This window comes from Trichosurus vulpecula, chromosome 1, assembly GCF_011100635.1.
Source record: "Trichosurus vulpecula isolate mTriVul1 chromosome 1, mTriVul1.pri, whole genome shotgun sequence".
Classification (NCBI taxonomy): Eukaryota; Metazoa; Chordata; class Mammalia; order Diprotodontia; family Phalangeridae; genus Trichosurus; species Trichosurus vulpecula.
In genome coordinates this window covers 278,276,264-278,297,774 of record NC_050573.1, presented here as the reverse complement: position 1 = coordinate 278,297,774, position 21,511 = coordinate 278,276,264, and the positions used below count along the sequence as shown (strand labels likewise).

Below are 21,511 nucleotides of genomic sequence, written 5' to 3'. Positions count from 1 at the left end.
TTTCAGCAAGGTGGAATTCTAAGCAGCAGAATTCCTGATTTGCAAATCTGTTCCTCATAATGAAACTAATTAATGAAACAACTACCTGATTATTGGCACTTTGTCTCTGGCCTGCTGTTTCATCATTCTCAAGTTAAAGACTGGCTCAGTCTTCTATTAACATTAATTCGTGTCAGAAGTTTTTAAGGAGTTGACATAGGGTGAAGCCTTGAGCTCTCTAGTATGGGGGAGAAGGGACAGGCACCACTGGATTTTTTCCAGAGTCCCAACTCACCTGGTCTGGCAGGTTCACTGCTCACTCTTTCTCCATCAAGGCTGCCTTTCACTGTGAGCAATGTTCCTGGGGCCTTTTCAAGGCTGGGATTACTCTGGTAAGGCCTGTTAGAACACTCAGTTTATCTGACTGTTGGGTATGTTATTCAAGGTCCCAACCCCTCGAAGTTTTAGCCCTAGCCACTCCATTAGAAGCCTGGATCATGACCCCAGTGGGAAGGTTCTATTTTACTGGCCCTCTGAGACAATACACTCCCAAAACACCTGCTCCTCCCCAGGCTGAGAATCCACCCAATTCTGGTCTGCTTCATAGAGCAGCAGCTTATGTGAAGGGAGCAGCTAATGCCCCCTACCATTACTTCTATCCCCATTCTTAGGACACTACCACAGTTACAAGCACTACACCAGCCCATAAGGAAAGTGAACAGATTAACCAAGAATGAATGGACTTAAGAGCCCTTACCTACAGGGTCCATTACACTCAGGGGTCTCTCTAGGGATACAGATTCCATTCTGTATCCAGGGCATGAGCAGCAACATGGCCCCTCACCTTGGACCATTAAATCCCATGGAGTATAATTTTACCTTTATTCTGAACTCTGCATGGGTTGCTTTCCTAAGTGCCTCATTTGCTTCCTCTGGCCAGTTCCTGCAGCCACAGACTTCCCTGAATGGGACTGGGGCATCTCATAACACTACAAAAACCTCCTGTAGCCAGTGGAGTGCAGGGACCTGCCCTACCAAATCAGGCATCAGACTTCTGACCTTTACCCACAACAAAGGCAGCTGTAAAGGCATCTATTCAATTTCTAGATTAGTGTGGAAATCTCTGAAAGGCCTTTTGTTTCTTAACCTTGCTAGAGCTAAACACCCATGCTTGGAGGCATTGAACTCCATGAGCCTCACTCACTCTGCCTGGGATTTACCCTCTGATACCTGTACCTTTGCCTTTGCATTGTCCCCTTCCACAGGACTGTCCTTTTTATCTGGCTCCATACTATATCACAGCCTCCCTCCCTTCTGGGAAGGCCTTTGTGCTTTTGTTGACACTATGCTCAATTTGTCCCTATTCCTAGGGAACCACTCCACTGAAGGTCCTTTCTACTTAAAATTGTCCCTCCATTGGCAGCAAAGGCTTGCTTTCCTGCCCATTGAGGCCCTATTGGCATCTGTTGGATCCCTGACTGGTACCACAGCCACCTTTGGCATGCTGTATCCATCTGCCTTTTGGGAACGTCTCGGCAGAACTAGCCATGGACCTGGAGTGTACAAGGGAAGTTTGTCACTGGCCTTGAAACACAGGTTAATTAACTTGCCCTCATGGAATCGCAAAACCATTGGGTACTGGTCACCCTAACAGCTGGGGGGTGGTGCTGTACCACCATTGGGGAGGTATGTTGTTTCTATGTCAACCAGTCCTCTCAAATAGAGGATTTAGTGTTCTAAAACAAGCAAGCAGAAGATTTATGAAATAGGGGTCAAAACATTCTGAAGCATGTTTCACTCTTGCCTTCCTTTGATTTATAACTTGTAACTTACTTATGCTTACATAAAATCAAAATCATGTTTCAAATGAAAGTTCCTCCTTGGCCTTCAAGGATCATTTCAACCTTCTTGGCCGGAAGGAGGGAATGTGAAATTAAAGTTTTCATATTAACCGATACTATATGTGTAACGAAAATACTAATACTTTAGAATTCTCAAGAATTGCCTTTTCCAGCTTGAGTCGGAGCTCACAATGCAGTGTAAAATGAACAGTCAAACGTTGACAACACTCACAATCACTGCCTGTGTACCTGAAGTGAAGCGAATCAAAGATTGTAGAACCTGTTCCTGTCACAGAACTCTGGTTCCGTGCGCTAGGAGAGGCGGCCACGACCCCCAAAGACTTGACTCCGGAATTGTATTGTGGGATTTGTGGGTTTCTCCTGGGAAACCACTAAATGATTGTAATCCACCTTCCCCCCTCCCTTCCCATTTGTGATTCGTGTATATAATCTCTGTCTTCACTTCAGCAAGGTGGAATTCTGATGAGGAGAATTCTTGATTCGCAAATCCGTTCCACGTAATGAAACAGCTACCATCTCACCGGCACTTTGTCTCTGCCCTGATGTTTCATTATTCTCAGGTTAGATACTGGCTCATTAAAACCTTGTTAACAGAGTTTAATAAATGTTTCTTGAATTGAAGAACCGGGAGTCCTGGATTCTCTTCCTGTAGTTCAGTCAAAACTTCTAAGGCCGAAGGAGAAAGACTGACCAGGACCCACCGAGGTGCGAAAATCATGAATTAAAAATTTCTCTTTTATGAAGTGGCATCCATTCTCAAATGTCTTTCCTGGACACACCCACCCCCACACACACACGCATGCACGCGCGCTAGAGATTAGGGAGTTGGACTAGATAATTTCTTTTGATGACGACTAGATACCTGTTTCTGCCTCGGGGTGTCCCCAAGGTACTAGGGACTACATTTCCCATGGGGCAATTCTCCCTCCCTCTAGTTTCTCGGCGGTTGAAAAGGCTTCGGATGCGAGCCGCCGCCCAGTGTTGCAGAGACACCCGGCGTCTGCGGACGCTCTCTTACACCGAGCTCATTCTCTCTCGGGTCCACCTGGGGAGAAGCCACTCGCGGGGCGGGGGCGGCCTGAGAGACGCGCGATGGGGAGCCCTTGGCCGTGTCTGTGCGCTCTGGGAGCTGTCCTTCTCTGCAGCGCCGGGGGCGAGTTGTTCTGGGAGGGCAGCAATGACAGGCCCATCATTGGTAAGAGGCGTGGGACGGGGTGTGTGGGGGAGAAGGGGGCTCTGCCCTAAGGGTCCAGGGCAGGAGGAGGAAGAAGGATCCTGGGAACTTCTTAGGACCGAGCGCCCGAGCCCAAGGACGTGCTAGAGCGATCCCCCAACCCCCCCATTCCCGGGGGTGTAGGGTGTGAGATTGCACCTTGGAAGGAACAGAGTTACTGCTCCATCATCAGCCCCTCCCATCCCTTAATTCACCAGCCAAGGAGCAACGCTTGACAGTGTAGACGCGGCTGAATACCAGCATCTAGCAGATTGTGGAATAGCTTATTACCTGTTCCTTCCCTTCGGGATCGGTCTTGGCCAAGACTTTGGAAAGGCAGACTCCACTGGCTGAGATGTAGGAGCCGGATCTCATCACCTCTAGAGTCACGTTGGTCCTACAGCAGCCTAATGAATGGTAACCTTGGTTGATGTTGCAGAAATAGCCTTTTGTGGGGCTTTGTGCCTGATCAGGCTCATAGGATGATGACTCTGGAGCTGGGAGAAACTTCAGAGGCCATCTAGCCCAACTCTCTTGTCTTACTGATGAAGTAATTGAGACTCAGGAAGCTGGGAACTTGCCCAGGTCATGAAAATGGCCCATCTTTAGAGGCGAGCTTTGAACTCCTGACTTTAGTTCATTTTCCCTTGTGTCATATTGTTGACTTTAGAAAATGTCAGAAAACTTCATTTCCTTTATGTCTTGTAAAGAGGACTGAGTTGCAGTATGAAAAATATTCAGCTGTATCATTAGGGGTTCAAATACTAGCCCTGCTACTTGCTAGCTGTGTGACTTTGGGCAAGTCAGTTAACCTCATAATTGAAGTTATATAATTAAATTATATAATTTAATTAAACAATTATTATTATAATTGAAATTATATCATTTGTATTGAAGTTAATTTCAATTTAATTAAATAATTAATGATAAATTGACTTGAATTTATTCATCTGTAAAATGAGGGGCTTGTGACAGATCACCCTTAAGTTCTCTTTTGTCTCAAAGTTTATGATCCTATGATCCGTCTTGTCACACTTGGAAGCTGGACTCTTGTGATCTGAAATATGCAGAGTCATGTTGGTCTCATTTTACAGATGAGTTGATTGAGACTCAGGAAGTCTGGGACTTGTCCAGGTCATGAAAATAGTCATCTTAGGAGGTAGGCTTTGAACTCCTGACTCTGGGGGGCCAGTGCATTTTCCATGGTGTCATACTGTTGGCTTTAGGAAATGTCAGAAAATGATCAGCACCAGCACCATTTCCTTACCTGCCAGGCCTCTTCAATCAAACAGCTAGGAAGTACCCTTGGTTGCCATGTTTGGAGATGAAGAATGCTTCCCTAGAAGGACACTGGATGGGCCAAGGGGAGCTAGATACGTGGAGGCCACAAGGTGCCTCAGTGAAAAAAAGGGCTAGAGTTCTTCTTGGAAGGTGTGTGTGGGGTGTAGGGGGGGAGGAACAAAGGTTCACCAGGCTCAGCCGATCAGTGTCTTGAGGAAAGGCTCCACTTGGTCTTTATCTTTGACACCCACAAACTTGCCTACAATATTCCCACTCTAAATGGCCAGCACAGTTGGCACAGCAGATACTTCATACTCAATGGCAAGGTCTCTGTTGTCTTCAGGGTTCACCTTAGTCATGAGAACCTTCACCTTCTGCTTTGCCAAACCCAGTAAGGTCCTAGCCTTACTGGGTTTAGGAGCTGCCCTGGGCCACACTGGGCAGCCTGTAGAACCTCAAGAGAAAGATATGCTCCATGATATTGAAGATGTCAGAAGTCAATAATCTGAGAACTAGATCTTCAGCCATCTCCCTACTGTGCAAGCAAGGACACAAGACAGCTAGACGGAATGAGCAGAGGGACCCAGGCAACCCCGCTTTCTCTCACTCCCTCCAGCCCCTCTGGCCCAGCCCAACCTGACTTAGAATTTTGATCACTTTGCTAAAATTACTAGAGAGGCCTGAGAACTAGTAGAGTATTAGGGCTGGGTGACACTAGTGCATTCCCCTGGTAGAGAGCATTGATTGACCTTTCAAGTAGTAGAACATTCGATTTCCTCATAGTGTGGATGAGGCAGTGGACTTGGAGTCAGAAAAACTCGAGTCAAATCCACTTCAGACATTTACTGTGTGATCTGGGGTAAGTTACTTCTCGGGGACTCAACTTCCTTGTCTGTCAAATGGTGGAGTTGGATTCGATCTCTAAGGTTCCTCCCAGCTCTGAATCTGTGCTCTGATGATTCTTCCTTTGTGACCAAGGCACAACCCAAGGCTTGGGTTGTTCCTACCCCTCTCAAGGCCTCAGGTCTTTATCCTTTAATTGACCACTTCTGTCCTTATGAGTCTGTGAAGAAGGTATGGCATCGGTGGCATCAATCTACCCTTGGTCAAATTTGGACCTCGCTTCATTGAGAATTAGTATTCTTAAAGCTGTTGATTTCTGCAACACCGCCCTGACCCCTTACATAAGTTCTGGTAGGCCTCCCCTGGAATCTACCTATTTGGCATACTTGAGACTTTATGTACTTAGTTCTGTGAATGAAAATAGCAGTGGGATTTGTCTTTATTTTTCTTAAATAAAACTGAGTTGCTGTAGCAAAACAGGCTGTTGTTTGAATGAAATAACTCTTTTTTCTTTTGGAATACTTGTAGGAATATTGGCACAAACTAATCACATGAAAAAATTCCAAAACTATGGAAAGTACTACATTGCTGCTTCATATGTAAAATATCTGGAGGCTGCAGGTGCAAGGGTTGTGCCAATCAGGTATTTTTGCTAATCTTATACTGTCTATAGAAAGTACTAAGCTTTACTTCTAAAATTAAGGTCATCATGTAATGGTGGTTCTACTCTTGTGACTAAGATATGTCATTTTGAGGATTTTTTTCTGTCCCAGGATTACGATATCTAATTTTGGTTATGAACATCATGGTGTAGACTCTTTAACATGAAATTTTCTTAGCCTCTAAAAATGATGTGTAAGTAAGAGAAATGGTGAGGGCATACACAGAGAGGACATAGAAAAGGAAGGAAATATTACCATAAAAAGGACAAACATTGAAAAGTAACTTGAGTTTTATATAAAAAAATCATTTAAAATGGAACAAAAGAATCTACTTTAAAAAGACTCCTATAACATATTAGAACAAAGGGATCATTCATCGAAAGGAAGACAGAAAATTCATGTGAGATTTTTCAAACGAATCTTTGTATCTTTTGCCTCCTTCCTAATATGGCCTTGCCGAGTCCAAGCTGTGTGACTTAACCTCTCTGTGTCTCAGTTTTTTCATCTATGAAATGAGGGAGTTGGACTTGATGACCTCTAAACATCCTCTCCAGCTCTAGATTAGTGGCCTATGACAGACTCTCATAAGATGAAAACTGGCTTTGTGGTTCAACTTGACTTGGTAGAGCGAAAGGGTATTTTATCAAAAAATTAACAACTTCACCACAAAAGGGCTCTCTTATATTTAATTTGCCTCAATGGTCTAAAATGTTTTAGAATGTCCCAGAATATATCCATAACTGAACACATATTCTCCTGAGTTATATGTTACACCCCAGGCTTATATTATATTGCATTTTTTTACATCATTTTGTGAGGATATGCTATCCTGAGCAGAGTTAAAGTGATTTGTCTCATCTTTGCCATTGAAAATGAAGGGTAGATTTTGTTTCAGTTTATTAAAGCTTTGCAAATAGTTTCGAGAAATCTCTCAGGCATCTCCCTTTCCCTACCCTGCCACCCATCCTGGGAAATAAAAGTGTTCCTCATTTTACAGAATAGAAATGCTTTAAAATAGGTTGTAAAGTATAAATCCTATTACATTGCCCCATTATTTTGTATTAAAAATTGGAACTTTGATCTCATTGGCAAACCATTTAAAAAATTTTTGGTTCAGCTATGTTTCTAACCCAAGGTAAGCACTTACCTTTTGATCATTCCTTCCAAAGATTTTTGATATATTTGATATATAGGGATTTAATAACCCTAGTTCAGGTTATTAGGGGTTTTATTGATATCTTTGCTTAATATTTTTTGCAAGGTTTTATTATGTAAGATGCCATTATGAGGAGGGGAGATACTGTGTTCTATACATATGGATATACACAGATATGTACATATACATATGAATTTTTAAGTGTGAAAACTGGAATCTAAAAAGGAACTCTTAAAGGGGAAATCCTGATCCATGACTCAACAATCTGAAGCCCGTTGGAAGGGATAGAGTAAGGCCAAGAAAGGGTGTCCACTGCTTGACTGGCCTGGGCTCAGGGTGTGTCTGTTGTCTCTAGTGACATATGCCCAGGATTTTCTGGAACAATCTTAATTACAAATATCATCTCCACAAGCTTTCAAAATGTCCTCGAAATTCCAGTGTTTAAATATTAGACAAATAGTGACTTGAGGGTCAGCAAACATGGTAAAAATTAACGAGGCACAGAAGATGAAGAATCACAGGGTGAAGAAGGATTGAGATAACAGCTACATGTAGGTTCTAGCTCATATTATCCCTGTCTCTAGGTAAGTGGTCCATCTTCATGTAGTGAATGTGGTGTATTTAGGATAATGTGGTGTGACAAAGCTAATATAAGCACCCACACAATTGTGGCTAAGCATAGTCAATTGACCATGGGTCAGACGCAATTTTCTCATTACTGTTATCTACATCTTATCAATGAACTGGGAAAGAAGGAGGGAAGCAACACTCTGAAGGTCTGAGATACCCACAGCTTTGCTAAACAGAAAACAGAATTCTGAATGGAAAGGGCAGTCTCAGGCATGGAGATTGAAGAGCCCATTGTCCTGGGGCCTAGTATTCTCCGCAGAGAAAGTATCCTTCATCTTAGCATAGAGCCGGCAGTGTAGAGATGCTGACTTCGCTAAGCAATTCCAGTGCAGACCTTTACAAGTTGCTAGAGAACTTGCTTCAGGCCGATCATGTCAGAGAGCAGAGGTCAAGGAGAGAGAGAGTTTTTAAGGTCAGAACTTGGAGTTCTCAAGGGAATGAGTAAAAGGAATGACTAATTTTCTGGAGGACTGAAGTCTAGAGAGGGAAACTTCAAGAAGTCAAAGAGGGAAAGTGCTTTTGTATGGAGGGAGCTAGAAGCTAAAAAAGAGACCCTGCCCACATTCATGGCTGGAGAGTAGAGACGAGCTTATCTGGGGAGAAAGCGAGAGGGAGCTAGCTTGCAATCAAGACAGGAGATCTTTTATCTGGAGTTTGGGGTTGGGAAGTAGTTTCTAAAAGGGCTGAGACAACTACAGCCTTACCAAATAAAATTGGCTAGAAACTCCTTTAATATCTAGGTTAGGGAGGTTTGAACCAGCCGGCTCTGCTGATAAAACCCAATAGAAGTAGAAAGTCTGACTGAGAGAAGAACCAAGAGAGACCAGGGGTCATGGTGGTTGTTAGTTAGTGTCCATGGAAGCATGAATGACTATCAAGACTTCCAAATGTGTCAGTCATTTCCCCTGGATGTTTCCTTGTAATCCTTAGCAACCAAGCTTTCTTTTTAGGAAGCTTGTCTGCTGTAGGGGACAACCAAGTTGCATTTTGGCCATGCAGTTCAGAGAAGGGGGTGGTGGCAGCATCGACAAACCACCAGCAAGCTTCACTGCTCTAAATGCAGGGATTGGTAATCAATAAATGGTAAAAGGCCAAAAAAAGGAGCAGGGTCATGGGTGGTAGTGGGGGGGAGGGAAGGGTTGTGCTGTGGGCCCTAGCATCACAAGTATACTGTGTACTAATGTATTATGTCCTGTGATATGCTGTTGAAAATTTCCACAAATTTTTGTTTCTGCAGAGTGGGCATTCTTTATTCAAAGTAAACATGCATAAATATTTATCAACAAAAATACGTAAGAGTACATGCAGTCCACTCACAGAATCCTGTGTACTTAAAGCTAATGCAGTTTTTATCAGTATGCTTAAATAAATATTTACAAGACTTGGCAATTTCTTCATGTGCTCAATGAATATAGGCACCTACTTTTTAAGTGCTGGGCAGCATGGTATAGGAGAAAGAAAGTGGGACTGGGAGGGGGGTCAGGAGAATGTTGGGTAGCTGTATATAAAGATGGATTGAAGTGGAAAGAAGTTGAAATTTGGGCAATCAATTTGAAGATTTTTGTAATAATTCAGGTGTGAGTTGATAGGTCAGTTTGAGAGACATTATGGGGAAAAAATCAACAGGACTTCGTAACTGAGTGTAGAAGGAGTAGAAAAAATAGGTTTAGGTCAGCTTTAGACTCAGGCAGACTGAATGAATGAAAAAAAAGATTAATAACTTAGATTCTAGGAACTATACAAAACTGGGGACACAAATGAAAAAGCAAGGCTGATTCTGCCTTTAAGAAGCTCACATTCTGCTATATTAAATGGGGTGATGGTGTATGTCTTAACTAGGCTCCGGGTTCAGTCATTATCTATCTGAAAGCATGGGATATCCATAACTCATTTTACTTTTTTTATCAGCTAGCAGAGACAGCGGTGCTGGTGAGCAGATCTCAGGCTTCCTCTTGTTCAGGTGGCTTATAAAGAGCTGGGCAGGCAAGGCGAGCATCCCCGAGGTTTAGCGTTAGCTCCATCTCGACTTCCCTTGCCTTACTTGACCTCTGCTGATGGGCCAGACTTGTAGCAGGATCTGTATTTTTCTACCCTTGTCACCAGTCCTTGGCTAATCCAACCTGACCACTCCCTTTCCTTTACCTCATCCTAAGAAAAAAGATTGGTCTTTGTTTTCCTTTTTTTTCTTTTAAACTAGCAATCAAGGGAAAGGTAGTTAAATTAATGCTTACAGAGTATATATGTAATGGTCGAATTTATAGGACATGCAAATTTTATCCTAAGGTAATTTGACCTGACCTTACAGTTTGGCATGTGTCCTGGGCAAATGGGCCCATGCTCCCAACTAGTTGGTTTCTGGTATGACTATCATGTAGCCCTTCCATGTCCCTAGATGTCACAGTTAGTAAACTACCAACTTCCTTTTTTACCCAATGTTTCTGTTCCTCCGAAACTCTTGACTTCCCTCTACATATCCTATCCCCAGCTCTTGGAATGCTTTCCCTCCTCAACTCCACTTACTGGTTTCTCTTGTTTCTTTTAGGTCAGCTCAAACTGTACTTTCAGTAGGAAACATCCGGTCTTTCCCAGTGGTAGTGCCTTCCCTCTAATATTAGCTTTTATCTGCTTGGTATATGTCTTATCTGTACATAGTCGTTCGCTTTTTGTCTCTCCAGTTAGCATGTGAGCTTCTTGAGGGCAGATACCACGGTTTTGTCTTTCTTTGTATCTCCAGCAGTTAGCACAGTGCCTGACGCATAGTAACTTAATAATAATAGCTACCATTTATATAGAGCTTCCTATGCGTTAGACACCGTGCTAAGTGCTTTATTTGATCCTCATAACAACCCTGGGAGGTAAGTGCTAATATTACTCCCATCTTACAGTTGAGGAAACTGAGGCAGACAGAGGTTAAGTAAATTGCCCATGGTCACACAGCACTCTATCTGCTGTGTTACCTAGCTGATCTTATACATTATTGTTGATTGCCTGAGACATAACTCTCTCCACTTCCATACGAGGGAACCTTTTTTTTTTAAATATAGTGATATTACATATACAAAATTACACACAGGAAATTTCCAATAGTAATAAAACATTCTTATAGTACCTTAAGCTACATAAAATACTCTCTGAACAATAACCTTATGTGAGAGGTAGTGTTACATAGGTAATATATGTTACAGATGGGGAAACTGAGTCTCAGAGAAGTTAATTGACTTATCTTGGATCACACAGCTGGTAAATATCATTCAGGATTTGAACTCAGACTTCCTCAGTTCTGAGTCCATTGCTTTTCCACCAAACTATGCTAATCTTCATGTTTTTTTCACAAAGCTTAACAAATATTAACATCAGTGTTCATAAAGATGATTTGCATGTGTGAATACACAGATAGGAATGCTACAAATAGGATATTTTCTTAGCTTGGAAAAGAATACCTTCAGAATTCTGAAAGTGGAGGGGGGATAGCAAACACCTCAGTTTGCAAAATATTTTTTTCTTAAATACTTTATATTTTTTACCTGGATTTTTAATGATCGTACTCATCTTCTTTCTTTCTCACATGCACACGTAGCAGTGGAAAGAACACTAGGCTTAGATGCAGAGGCCTTGATTTCAATCTTGGCACTGCCTCTTAGGCTACGTAGCCATGTGACCTTAGGTAGCTATGTGACCTCTCTCTGTCTTAGTTTCCTCATCTGTAAAAGCAGGATAAGAATAATAGGTATTATTTATTTGCTTCATATGTTTTTTGTGAAGTTGTGTGAATACCCAAAGGATTTGTGATTTCATTGAAATAAGAAACTCGTAGTGCGGGGAGTATTTTCTCCAATGTTGTTAACAACTTATCTGTGATTTATTAGTGTTACCTGCAACAAAATTAAATGAAAGTAAAGTAAGTGTCATAAGCTGGATTTGAATTCAAATCTTCCTGATTCTAATCCCAGTACTTTATCCCTCGAGTAGTGAATAAAAGTTTTTACATACATATATATATATATGTATATACATATATATTTCATTTTATTCATAGAAATTATAATTTCATTATAAGTCCACTAAAGCATAAATACACATATGTATATGTATTTATGCATGTGGGTATATGTATATATACACACATATATGGGCACTACTTTGATCTTTAAAAAGCTATTGTTTTAGGCATGTAATTATAACATTAAAGTTTTAAGCAGATTTACCTTGTCATTATCATTTTTGTTGCTGTTTTCAGGGTAACACTTTCAGAGAGTGAATATGACAACCTCTTCCAGTCTATCAATGGGTAAGTTACAGGGCTGTATGTAACACATAGACATAGAGACGCGTGTATTGTATATGAAATAATTATTGCATAAGTACCAGCATATATATATATATATATGTACCTGCATATATACTGTACTTTGGCTACAATCACTTTTCTTTAGGGTTTCTTAGAAGCAACATGGTGTAGTGGATAGGGATCTGGCCTCAGAGTCAGGAAGATATTATTTGAAATGTCACTTCTGCCACGTAAGCTCTGTGTGGACCCGGGCTTACCTCTCTGTGCTCTGGGCAGCTTTCCAAGATTAAAAGTTGAAAAGAAGCTTCTCATTTGCATTGATAAAGGGAAGGAGTTTCTGATAACAGCAACATCTCAGGTCTGGTCCCTATCCCTATGGTCATTGTTTCCTAGATTTGTCTAGGGGGCAGTTTAAATGTGTCCTTTTTCTTGCTTTGGAGAAGTCCCAGAAGAAGATAATGACACTACTTTTTAACTGTATTCTAAAACCAGCACATGATAGACTTGAATATGCAATTTAAACTCCATAGAGGCTGATTTATTTATCTTAGATACTATACATCTAATTACAGTACCTGACACCATTATTTGAATGTAATTGAGAAAACATGTAAACAGTTCTGCAGTTATTCTCATCTATACAAATATAGCTCTTTGTTAATAATTTATACTGTTGCTGTAACAATATAATCTCTTTTTAAACAACTTAAATCAAGATACAAGGCTGGATTTAAAACAATATAAACAAAGAATACTAAACTCACTAAACTTAATTACTAACAATCAAAATTTAAATCTTGACTTTTCTTTCTATGAGAAAACTTCTTTCTTTATCCCTATATAGAGGGCTTCCAGGCTTTGAAATTAACTTAACCCACTGTTTATCCAGGTCTCTCAGTGAGATATTTGTGGCTTAAGTATTTAAAGCCTTCACAGATTTTCTCCTGGTTTCTGCATCACTTAAAAATCATTGGTAACATGGCTTCCTTATATTTGTCTTCATTTCCTAGTCCTTCTAATCTAGTCCCTCTAAGAGATCTGCCTTGCCATTCTGAGAGAAGGCTTTAAATGATTATTTCTTAGTTCTACTTATTACTGAGTTAACTTCCTTTCCCCCTTCCTTTATCAAAACTCATTTATAATTGAATCATTTTTGTCCTAAGCTCCATAGCTTTCTTATACACTGAAGGCAGCCCCTTCCCTGAAGGGACCAGATTTTCTATAGATTCCTTACATTTGAACTTCTCAAAGACTTTGCATGCTAACTAATTGCTGTAAATTGTCAGCTTCCCACCTGGGAGGTATCTGAACTACTTGAGCAGGCTCAGGATTATACCTTCATTGATCCCTCTTACTTCCTCACAATATCAGCCAGGATTGGTAGGTAAGGAATGGAAGTCAGTCACACTCCCCACCCTTCTGTTTCTTGGACCTATACCACCCTTTCCCCCTTCCCTGCTTAAATACAGGTTGTTGTTGTATTTGTTGTTCATTTTCGAAGAGGACCACGACATCAGGGAAATGATGACATGACTTGCAGTTGGCTTTGATTTGAGTGAGGGAGGGCTGTGCAAGGTCACCAGCCTCACTTTCTCCTCCAGAGCCATCTGGGTCCAGTGGCCTGATATTCATCAGGACAACTGGAGATGGCCCAGGATGCATTGGGAGACCCTGGCCCTTTCAGGTTAAGGTCTTAACAGGTTCTCACTTTGAGTGAGGTAACACCCATTCAGTGAATAGGCCTCTTTAAGAAGTGAGTCAAGGGATGGCCCTTAGAAAATTAGAAAATTTAATTAGAAAAAAGAAAAAAAATATGGGTAATGAGGGCAGGAACTTATAGCTAGGGATTTATCTGTGATTTTTTTTCCTGCCAAGTACTGTCTGTGGCATATGAGCATGAATGGAGTATGTAGACCCTAGGAACATAGGACCATAGATTTAGAGATGGAAGAGAACTTAAAGAACCCTGTCATTTTACAGATCAAGAAACTGAGGCCCAGACAATTGACTTGCCTAAAAGATCACTCAATGACAGAGCCAGAGTTTGAACCAAGATCATCTCATTCCAAATCCAGACCTGGTCTATAGTAGCTTTCAGGGTTAAAGATATGGGAAGATAATTGTAGCCCTCACAAGTTTCTGTAATATATTCAAAGACATTTTATATTAAGAGGCAGTGTGATATGGTAGATGGAGCCCTGGGCTTGGAGTGAGGAGCACTTGGATTTGAGTTCCACTTCAGATACTCCATGTATCTGTAACTCTTGACAAATCAGTTAATCCCTCTGGGCCTCAGTTCCCTGATTTGTAAAATGAGGGAGTTGGATTTGATGACTTCTAAGGTTGCTTCTGGGTTGACATCTCTGATAATTTAAAAAGAAAAGAAATAAAATGCTTTTGTTTCTGAATAAGAACTTATTTGTAATTATAAACTTCTTAAGTAGCACCATTGTCTTCGTTTTCATATAAACTTTGCTATGCTGGGAATTTTAACTACACTAAACTTGTGACTTAATATTTCCTTTATTCCATGTGTTTATCCTTAGTCCATATTTTACTTATTAAGTAAATTGTCTATTTTCTGTGAAAAAAAATAAACTTTTGATATTGGGTTTCAGGATACTTTTTCCTGGTGGAGGTGTCAGTCTGAAGAGTTCAAAATATAGCTCTGTAGCACAACTGTTTTATGAAAAGGCCCTGAAGGTAATCTTCAATTGTTCTTTCATTCCCAGATTATATTAGTCCCGACCCTTCCCCTCCCCGCTCCATTGGTCTTCCTGCCTCTAGTCTTTCTTACATCTCCTCTCCCCACCCCCAAATGGACTTTGTATACCACCTCCAGATTAATCTGTTAGAAATACTGCTTTGATCATGCTGCTTCCCTCCTCTAAAATATTCTGTGCCTTGCTGTTGCTATCTGGATTCATTTTGAATTCCTTAGCCTTAACATTCCTGTCACTTCATAGTCTGGCCCTAACTTCTCTTTTCAACTTTAGCTTTCATTATTTCTATAAACCCCATGCTCTAGCCAAATGGGTGTACTTGTCCTTGCTATGTTCATGTACACTTCTCCCTCCCAGTGTATTTTCTCATGCTGTTATTTTCTGTATCAAAAATTCATTCTATTCAACCTTCATCTCTTTCTAACCAAATACTACCCCTCCTTAAGGCTCAGATCAGTTTTTACCTCTTCCATGAAGTTCTTTATCATTCTTGCAATTTCTTCCTTTTCTGACCTCCTGTAGAATTTTATTTGGATGGCTTATGGAGTGCTTACCTTTTCCTGACTTAAAATATACAAGTCTCATTTCTCTTACTAGCTGCTTAAGTTCCTGAACTATTTTTAGACATATCCCTGTCTCTTTTAGCACTTTGCATATTTTCGATGCTCAGTAATTTATCCATGACTAAACTTAAATTTTTACAAATGCAATAATTTAAAATGTAGTAGAAAAAACTGCTACTTAGAGGAACCCTATCAATAACCATTTTGTAAAGTAAGTAATTAGCTTTGGTTTTTCTCTTGTATAAATTTAGATTTATATACAATAAAACTTTCATTAACTGGCCTTCAAGTAACTTTTTTTATGAGAGGCCTAACGACTCATGATCCTTATTTAAAATATGCTTATGTAAAGACATAAAGACCTTTTCAAGTGTGAAGATCCTTTTTTTCCATGTAAATGTATTTGTGGATCCCCATATGGTATTACTAGTGTTTATAGCCACTGTAGCTACACTACTTGCTGACCAAAAGCTATGCTGAAATCAACATTGTTTTTAGATGATTTGTATTTTACTGTGAAAAATAGCAACCAGGTGGCATCAGAAAGATAATAATATACATGTGCTGTGACATATTGTTTATTCTGTCTTTAGAAGATATGTTTGCTCATTTATTACACTGAATCATGCGGTGAGCTAGCCTCCTTGTAGTTCCTCAGAAGTCCACGATCACAGATTGAAATATAAGCTTTAGACAAATGACAGACTTTAGAAATGACCTTGGGAGATGTCTTATATATTTTATTGCCTTTGAGTTTAGTACATAAACTTAGTTTCTTTTTTCTTTCTCTACATAAAGGCTAATAAAGAAGGAGATTATTTTCCCATTTGGGGAACATGCCTTGGATTTGAAGAGCTTACTGTCTTGACCAGTGGGAAGCTGTTACTGACCCAGACCAACACTGATGGTGTTGCTTTGCCATTAAACTTTACCGAAGGTATAGATTTTCTGTTGTTAAATATTCCTCCATATGCAATTACTTGTCAAAATCACTAAGCAAAAATTATCGAAGGTATCCTTTTTTATTCTCTCTGGTCATAACATGTTATTTGAATGAGGTAGTAAACTATTTTATGTAGATGAATAAGTATTTTTGTATTCCTTTGCAAAAATGGTCTGAAGGTCTTTGGGAGTTTTAGAAATCCTTATTTACAGAAGCAGAGTAGTATGTCTACTACAGTTTGGTCTACTGCAATAGATCTCAACTTTTTCAAATGTGAGGACCTCTTTTTAACATCCCCACAATTTTTAAAATTCTCATGTTGATATTAATCGTAGTGTTGGTATCCATTGAGTGAAGAAGTCCAAGACAAGAAGCTACTATGTATTAGTTAATGTTTTTAAATGACTTTGTATTTGTCACATATATTTGAAAAATAATAATACACATAAGCTTGAAACATATTTTATGTTCACTCTGCAGAAAGTATGTTTCCTTCTTTTTTGTACTGAATAATTCAGTGACATAGGTTCTTTTAAATAATACACTCCTCCCTTCCTCTCTTCTTCCAATGAGAAACAATTTATGGTTAACTGTTAGGAATCATTACCTATTTAGAGTAGGGAGCTAGTATTTTTTCCATGCAGATTTATAATTTCATTTGTATAGGGAACTCCCAACTTGGAAACTGTCTCCACTAAAGTAGGTGCTTTCCTGGGCCCATGAGACGTTAAGTACCTTAGACACATCATATGAGGAGTATGCATCTAAAGCAAGACTTAAACCCAGGTCTTCCTAATGCCACAAATATACCTTGCAGTTTGGATAGAAGTTTTCTCTTTATGAAACCGAATTTCTGTTACTTCTCCCTGCTCTGCCCTCAAAAGAGCCGATGAGCAGCTATGGCAATATTTTGGATAAAATGAAGATTGTCTGTTTACTTTTGTATGTGGGTATTTGTGTGCCTATGTATTTGTATGAGAGAATGGTCTATGGGGAAAAGAGACTGTGATTGTATCAGTCTTTCATGATGGAAATGCATGGAATAGGAACAAGACTGGGCTCTGGAAGGAGGAGTGTGATAGTTGATGTAGGACTGGCAGGACGTGATTCATATTGCTCCTTGACTATTTACCTAGCCTCTTCCCACGTTATATATATGTGAGTAAATGCATCTGTTACAGAGTGAGTAACTTCATTGATTTGGTGTGCTTATTGAGAAATAGAGAGATTTGAACTAGATGACTTTTGAGATCTCTCTGGATCTAAACCTATGATCCCTCTGAAATAATTTCTTGATGTAGGTAGACTTTTCTCTTGGGTGTAAATTGATATGATGAGCTTGCTGAGAAAATATCTACTCAGCAATGTTGGCGAAGAATGTTATATGTTAAATGTGGCCTGGGTTTAATTAGATTATCCTGGCAATTTTATTTCACTTTGAAGGTGATTTACTTTTTCTTACCTTTTTAAAATAAACATATAGCTGTTTCTTTTTAGCCTTATGACTTTATAATGTAGAAGTTCCTGGCATTATTATTTCCATTTTGTAGATGGGGGAACTGAGGTTGAAGAAAGGTAAGTGACTTGCCCAAGGTCACACACCTGGCACAATTGGAATCTGGGCCTGTTAGATTCCAAGACCCATTTTTCTCTATCCATTGCCTTATAATTCCCCCCTTCAATAGATTTTTATATGTAATACACTTTGTCTTTGATTTGAAACATGTGAATATTAGCATTTAATCAATAAGTTATTCATACCGACTGTATTCCAGTAATGCTATCTTTAGATTGAACAAAAATGATACTGGTGAGTTTTATTCCTTTATCTCTTTTTTCTCATTTCAGATGTAACTAAAAGTAGGATGTTCCAGAATTTACCTAAGGACTTGTTAGATGCCTTTGCTACAGAACCCCTAACTTCAAATTTTCATAGGTGGAGCCTTTCCTTGAAGGTACTCCAATTTTTTTTTGAAGAATAAAGATGATGAGTTTAGTCTCAACTGTACAAAAACCAAATTGTAATTTAAAAAATCTTTATACCATAGAATTTTACTATGAATAAGAAGCTAAGAGAGTTTTATAAGGTCTTATCTACAAATACATATGAAGACATCGAATTTATCTCCACAGTGGAAGGTATGCACATGCATTTTATTTCTCTTTATTTTACAATTAACACATATACTTTATTTCACTTAATATTCTTTATAGTCATGCAGCATTATTCTGTATTGGTCATGGTTGTTGATCCTTAAGAATAGACTTGTCACTTCTAGGGCTGTAAAGGAGATGAGAGATGAGGTTGGACCCTGCCTCGGGGTCAGAGAAGTGCTTGTGTTTGATATCACTGTCATTGTCTATCTTTTCGTAGTCATTCACATGATTCAGTCTTCAGAAAGAGTGATGAGTGTACTTAATAAGAAAGAGGAGAGAGAGAGAGAGAGAGAGAGAGAGAGAAAGAGAGAGAGAGAGAGAGAGAAAGAGAGGAAGGGAGAAGGGAAGGAAGGAGAGGAGATGGAGAGAGGAAGGAGGAAGAGAAGGGAGGAGTGAAGACTAAGGGTAGATAAAGAAAATAGCAACTGATTAAGGGAAGTAGGAAAGATGGGATAAAATGGAATGAGCATTTTGGTGTATATGCCTTTGGATATGTGCCTGGTGGAGAAGTACCATGTTAACCTCCTTTTATACTTATTTTTGTGTGTGTGTCTAAGAGAGTAGGATAGAGGAGGATGGCATAGGAAGCAAGGGCATCACAGTTAATTTGGAAGTGTAATAAACACAATTTAATCATGTTATTTATTTATAAACTTAACATGAAAGCCTACTCTGATACCTCATTTTAGTGTGGAGGTGACCCTGGATTCTCTAAGATTGTACCAGTGGAAGGTAAGTTCTGGAAGGCCTGCCATCTGCGAAAGCTTTGAGTACAGACCCAGTGATGGACGAAATGTTTCTTTTATGAGTATTCACTCAAGTTTGGAAAGGCTCATTGTCAGAAGGTTCATTACCACTAGGCGGGGAAGAACCATGATTGGAGTGAGTCAGTAGAGGGAGTAATTATGTTAAGATGATACATTAAGTATTGAAGTATGTACAAAACTAGGGTGCAGGACTTTGAACTTTCTGAACAATAGTCAACAACAAGCATTTATTAAATGTATATTGTGTTCCAGGCACTGTGGTAAGCACTGAGAATACAACAAAAGGCAAAAAGAGACAATGTGTGAACAGCTACGTACAAACAAGGTAGCTATAGATGAGAAGGGGCTATCATTGCCAGCATTAAGGAGAACTGGGGAAGGCTTCTTGCGGAAGGTTGAATTTCAGCTGGTACTTAAATAAAGTCAGGGAAACCAGGAGGTAGAATCAAAGATAGAGAGGATGGAGAGAGGTAGGGATGGACAAATGGTGAAAATGCACAGAGTTGGAAAATGGAGTTTCTGGTACAAGAAGCATCAAGGAGACCAGGGCACAGGTGGTATGAAGTTCAAATGAAATCATGGATGTACAGCACTTTGCAAATCTTAAATCACTTTCAAAATGCCAATTATTATTATTAACCTCCAGTCTGATGGTGACTTTATTCCCTGAGCCTTCTACTAGACTCCAGCTGAACACAGGCAGTGTTTATATAGCAGTACAGGGTATGCTGGTAAATGTTTAATAGCCAGGTCGGGGGTGGGGGGAATGTATGCACATACACTTCTAAGTTCAGTCTGCATTATCAACACTTTAAGTCCAGAATATCAAAACAAAGGATAAATCAAGCCTTGATTTGTAGTGAGTGCTGATTTCTGAGGTGTAAATGCTCGTGCAAAATATTTAACACTTAGAGTTGATTCTAGCATACCTCTGGGCCAATGTCACTGGACTGTGGAATATATAAGTGCGAGGAAGGTGTAAGAAGACTAGAAAGGTGGGAGAGACAGTTTATGAGTGGCTTTAAAAGGCAAACAGGATTTTATATTTGAACCAGGAGGTAATAGGTAGCTTCTGGAATTTAATGAATGAGGTGATATATGTGTGACATGGTCAGACCTGTGCTTTATAGTAAGATCACTTTGGTAGCTAAGTGGAAGATGGACTTGAGTGAGGGGGAGACTTGAGGCAGGTAAACCAACCAGAGGGCCTATTGTAGTCATCCAGAAGTGAGATGATAAGGGGCCTACATCAGAGAAGTGATAGGGACACAGGAGGAGAGAAGGAGGCATATTAGAGAGATATTAAGTTAGAATTAACTGTGAATTATAAATGGGAGAGGTGAGAGTGAAGAGTCAAGCATGACCCTTAGGTTGTGAGCCTGGGTGATTGGGAGGATGGTCTTTTTGACAACAATAGGAAACTTGGGAAGGTGAAAATAACAAGTTCACTTTTGGACATGCTGAGTTTAAGATGTCTTCAGGACATCTAGAGTTCAAACAGGTAATATTCTCTCTCTCTCTCTCTCTCTCTCTCTCTCTCTCTCTCTCTCTCTCTCTCTCTCTCCCCCTCCCTCGCTCCCTCCCCCCAATCTGTGTGTGTGTGTGTGTGTGCGTATATATATATATATGCACATATTGCCCAATATCATTAAGCTATGATAAGCCAATTAGAAAGAAGTTACCAAGAGTGTCTAGCACAGTGTTTTGCAAATAATAGGTGCTTAATAAAATTTATTGCTTTGATTCAACTTAAGGGAATTATAGATTTAAAGCTAGAAGGCAACTTCTAGGAGGTTATCAAGTTCAACCTCCTTATTCTTCAGAAAAGGAAACCGAGGCTCAGTTAAGTAACTTGTCTCACAAAACTAGTAAGTGTCTGAAGTGAATTTGAACCTAGAGCTTTAGGATTCCAAGTTGTATACTCTATTTTTGTATAAGTTGGTGAAAAGGTACAAGACAGTATCTTTTAGTAGACAGTGAGGAGCAATAGAATGTATTTGTGTAGATTAATGAAATACATGATTAGCTCTCGTACTGAGATGTAATCTAACAATTAGAGTTTATTTGTACTCTGCTTATCAGTAAAGGAGCACTATACTGAATATATTGTGAAAAGTTGCATTTTATAAAATAGTTTGTTACCAATTTCAGGTGCTCTTTTATTTAGCTAAAACTCTCAAAATGTTCATCATCTCTAAGCCTGACTTTGAAAGCCTTTCAAATTTGTGAAACCCTAGCACTTAGATTCCACTGACGTTGCCTTCTAGCATCCACAGTCACCTCCATGCTACCTAGATTAAATTTAAGACTAATGTACATAGCATCTTAATACGTTCTTAGTATCAACCGTGTTTTTTTTTTTAATCTAGCATATGACTACCCCATTTATGGTGTCCAGTGGCATCCAGAGAAGAGTGCTTTTGAATGGAAGAATTTAACGGGTA

The 21,511-nt window shown here is 39.7% G+C and overlaps 1 protein-coding gene across 1 annotated transcript; it reads left to right on the top strand.

The window, feature by feature from the left end:
* Positions 1-2,823: 2,823 nt before the first annotated feature.
* On the top strand, positions 2,824-21,511 carry GGH (gamma-glutamyl hydrolase; the record flags this gene model as incomplete). The annotated part of the gene is given in 8 exon segments (XM_036767896.1): positions 2,824-3,036; positions 5,707-5,821; positions 11,864-11,914; positions 14,533-14,617; positions 15,999-16,137; positions 17,992-18,098; positions 18,192-18,282; positions 21,437-21,511. Coding segments are annotated over 8 exon segments (766 nt in total), but the record flags the coding sequence as incomplete, so codon positions are not given.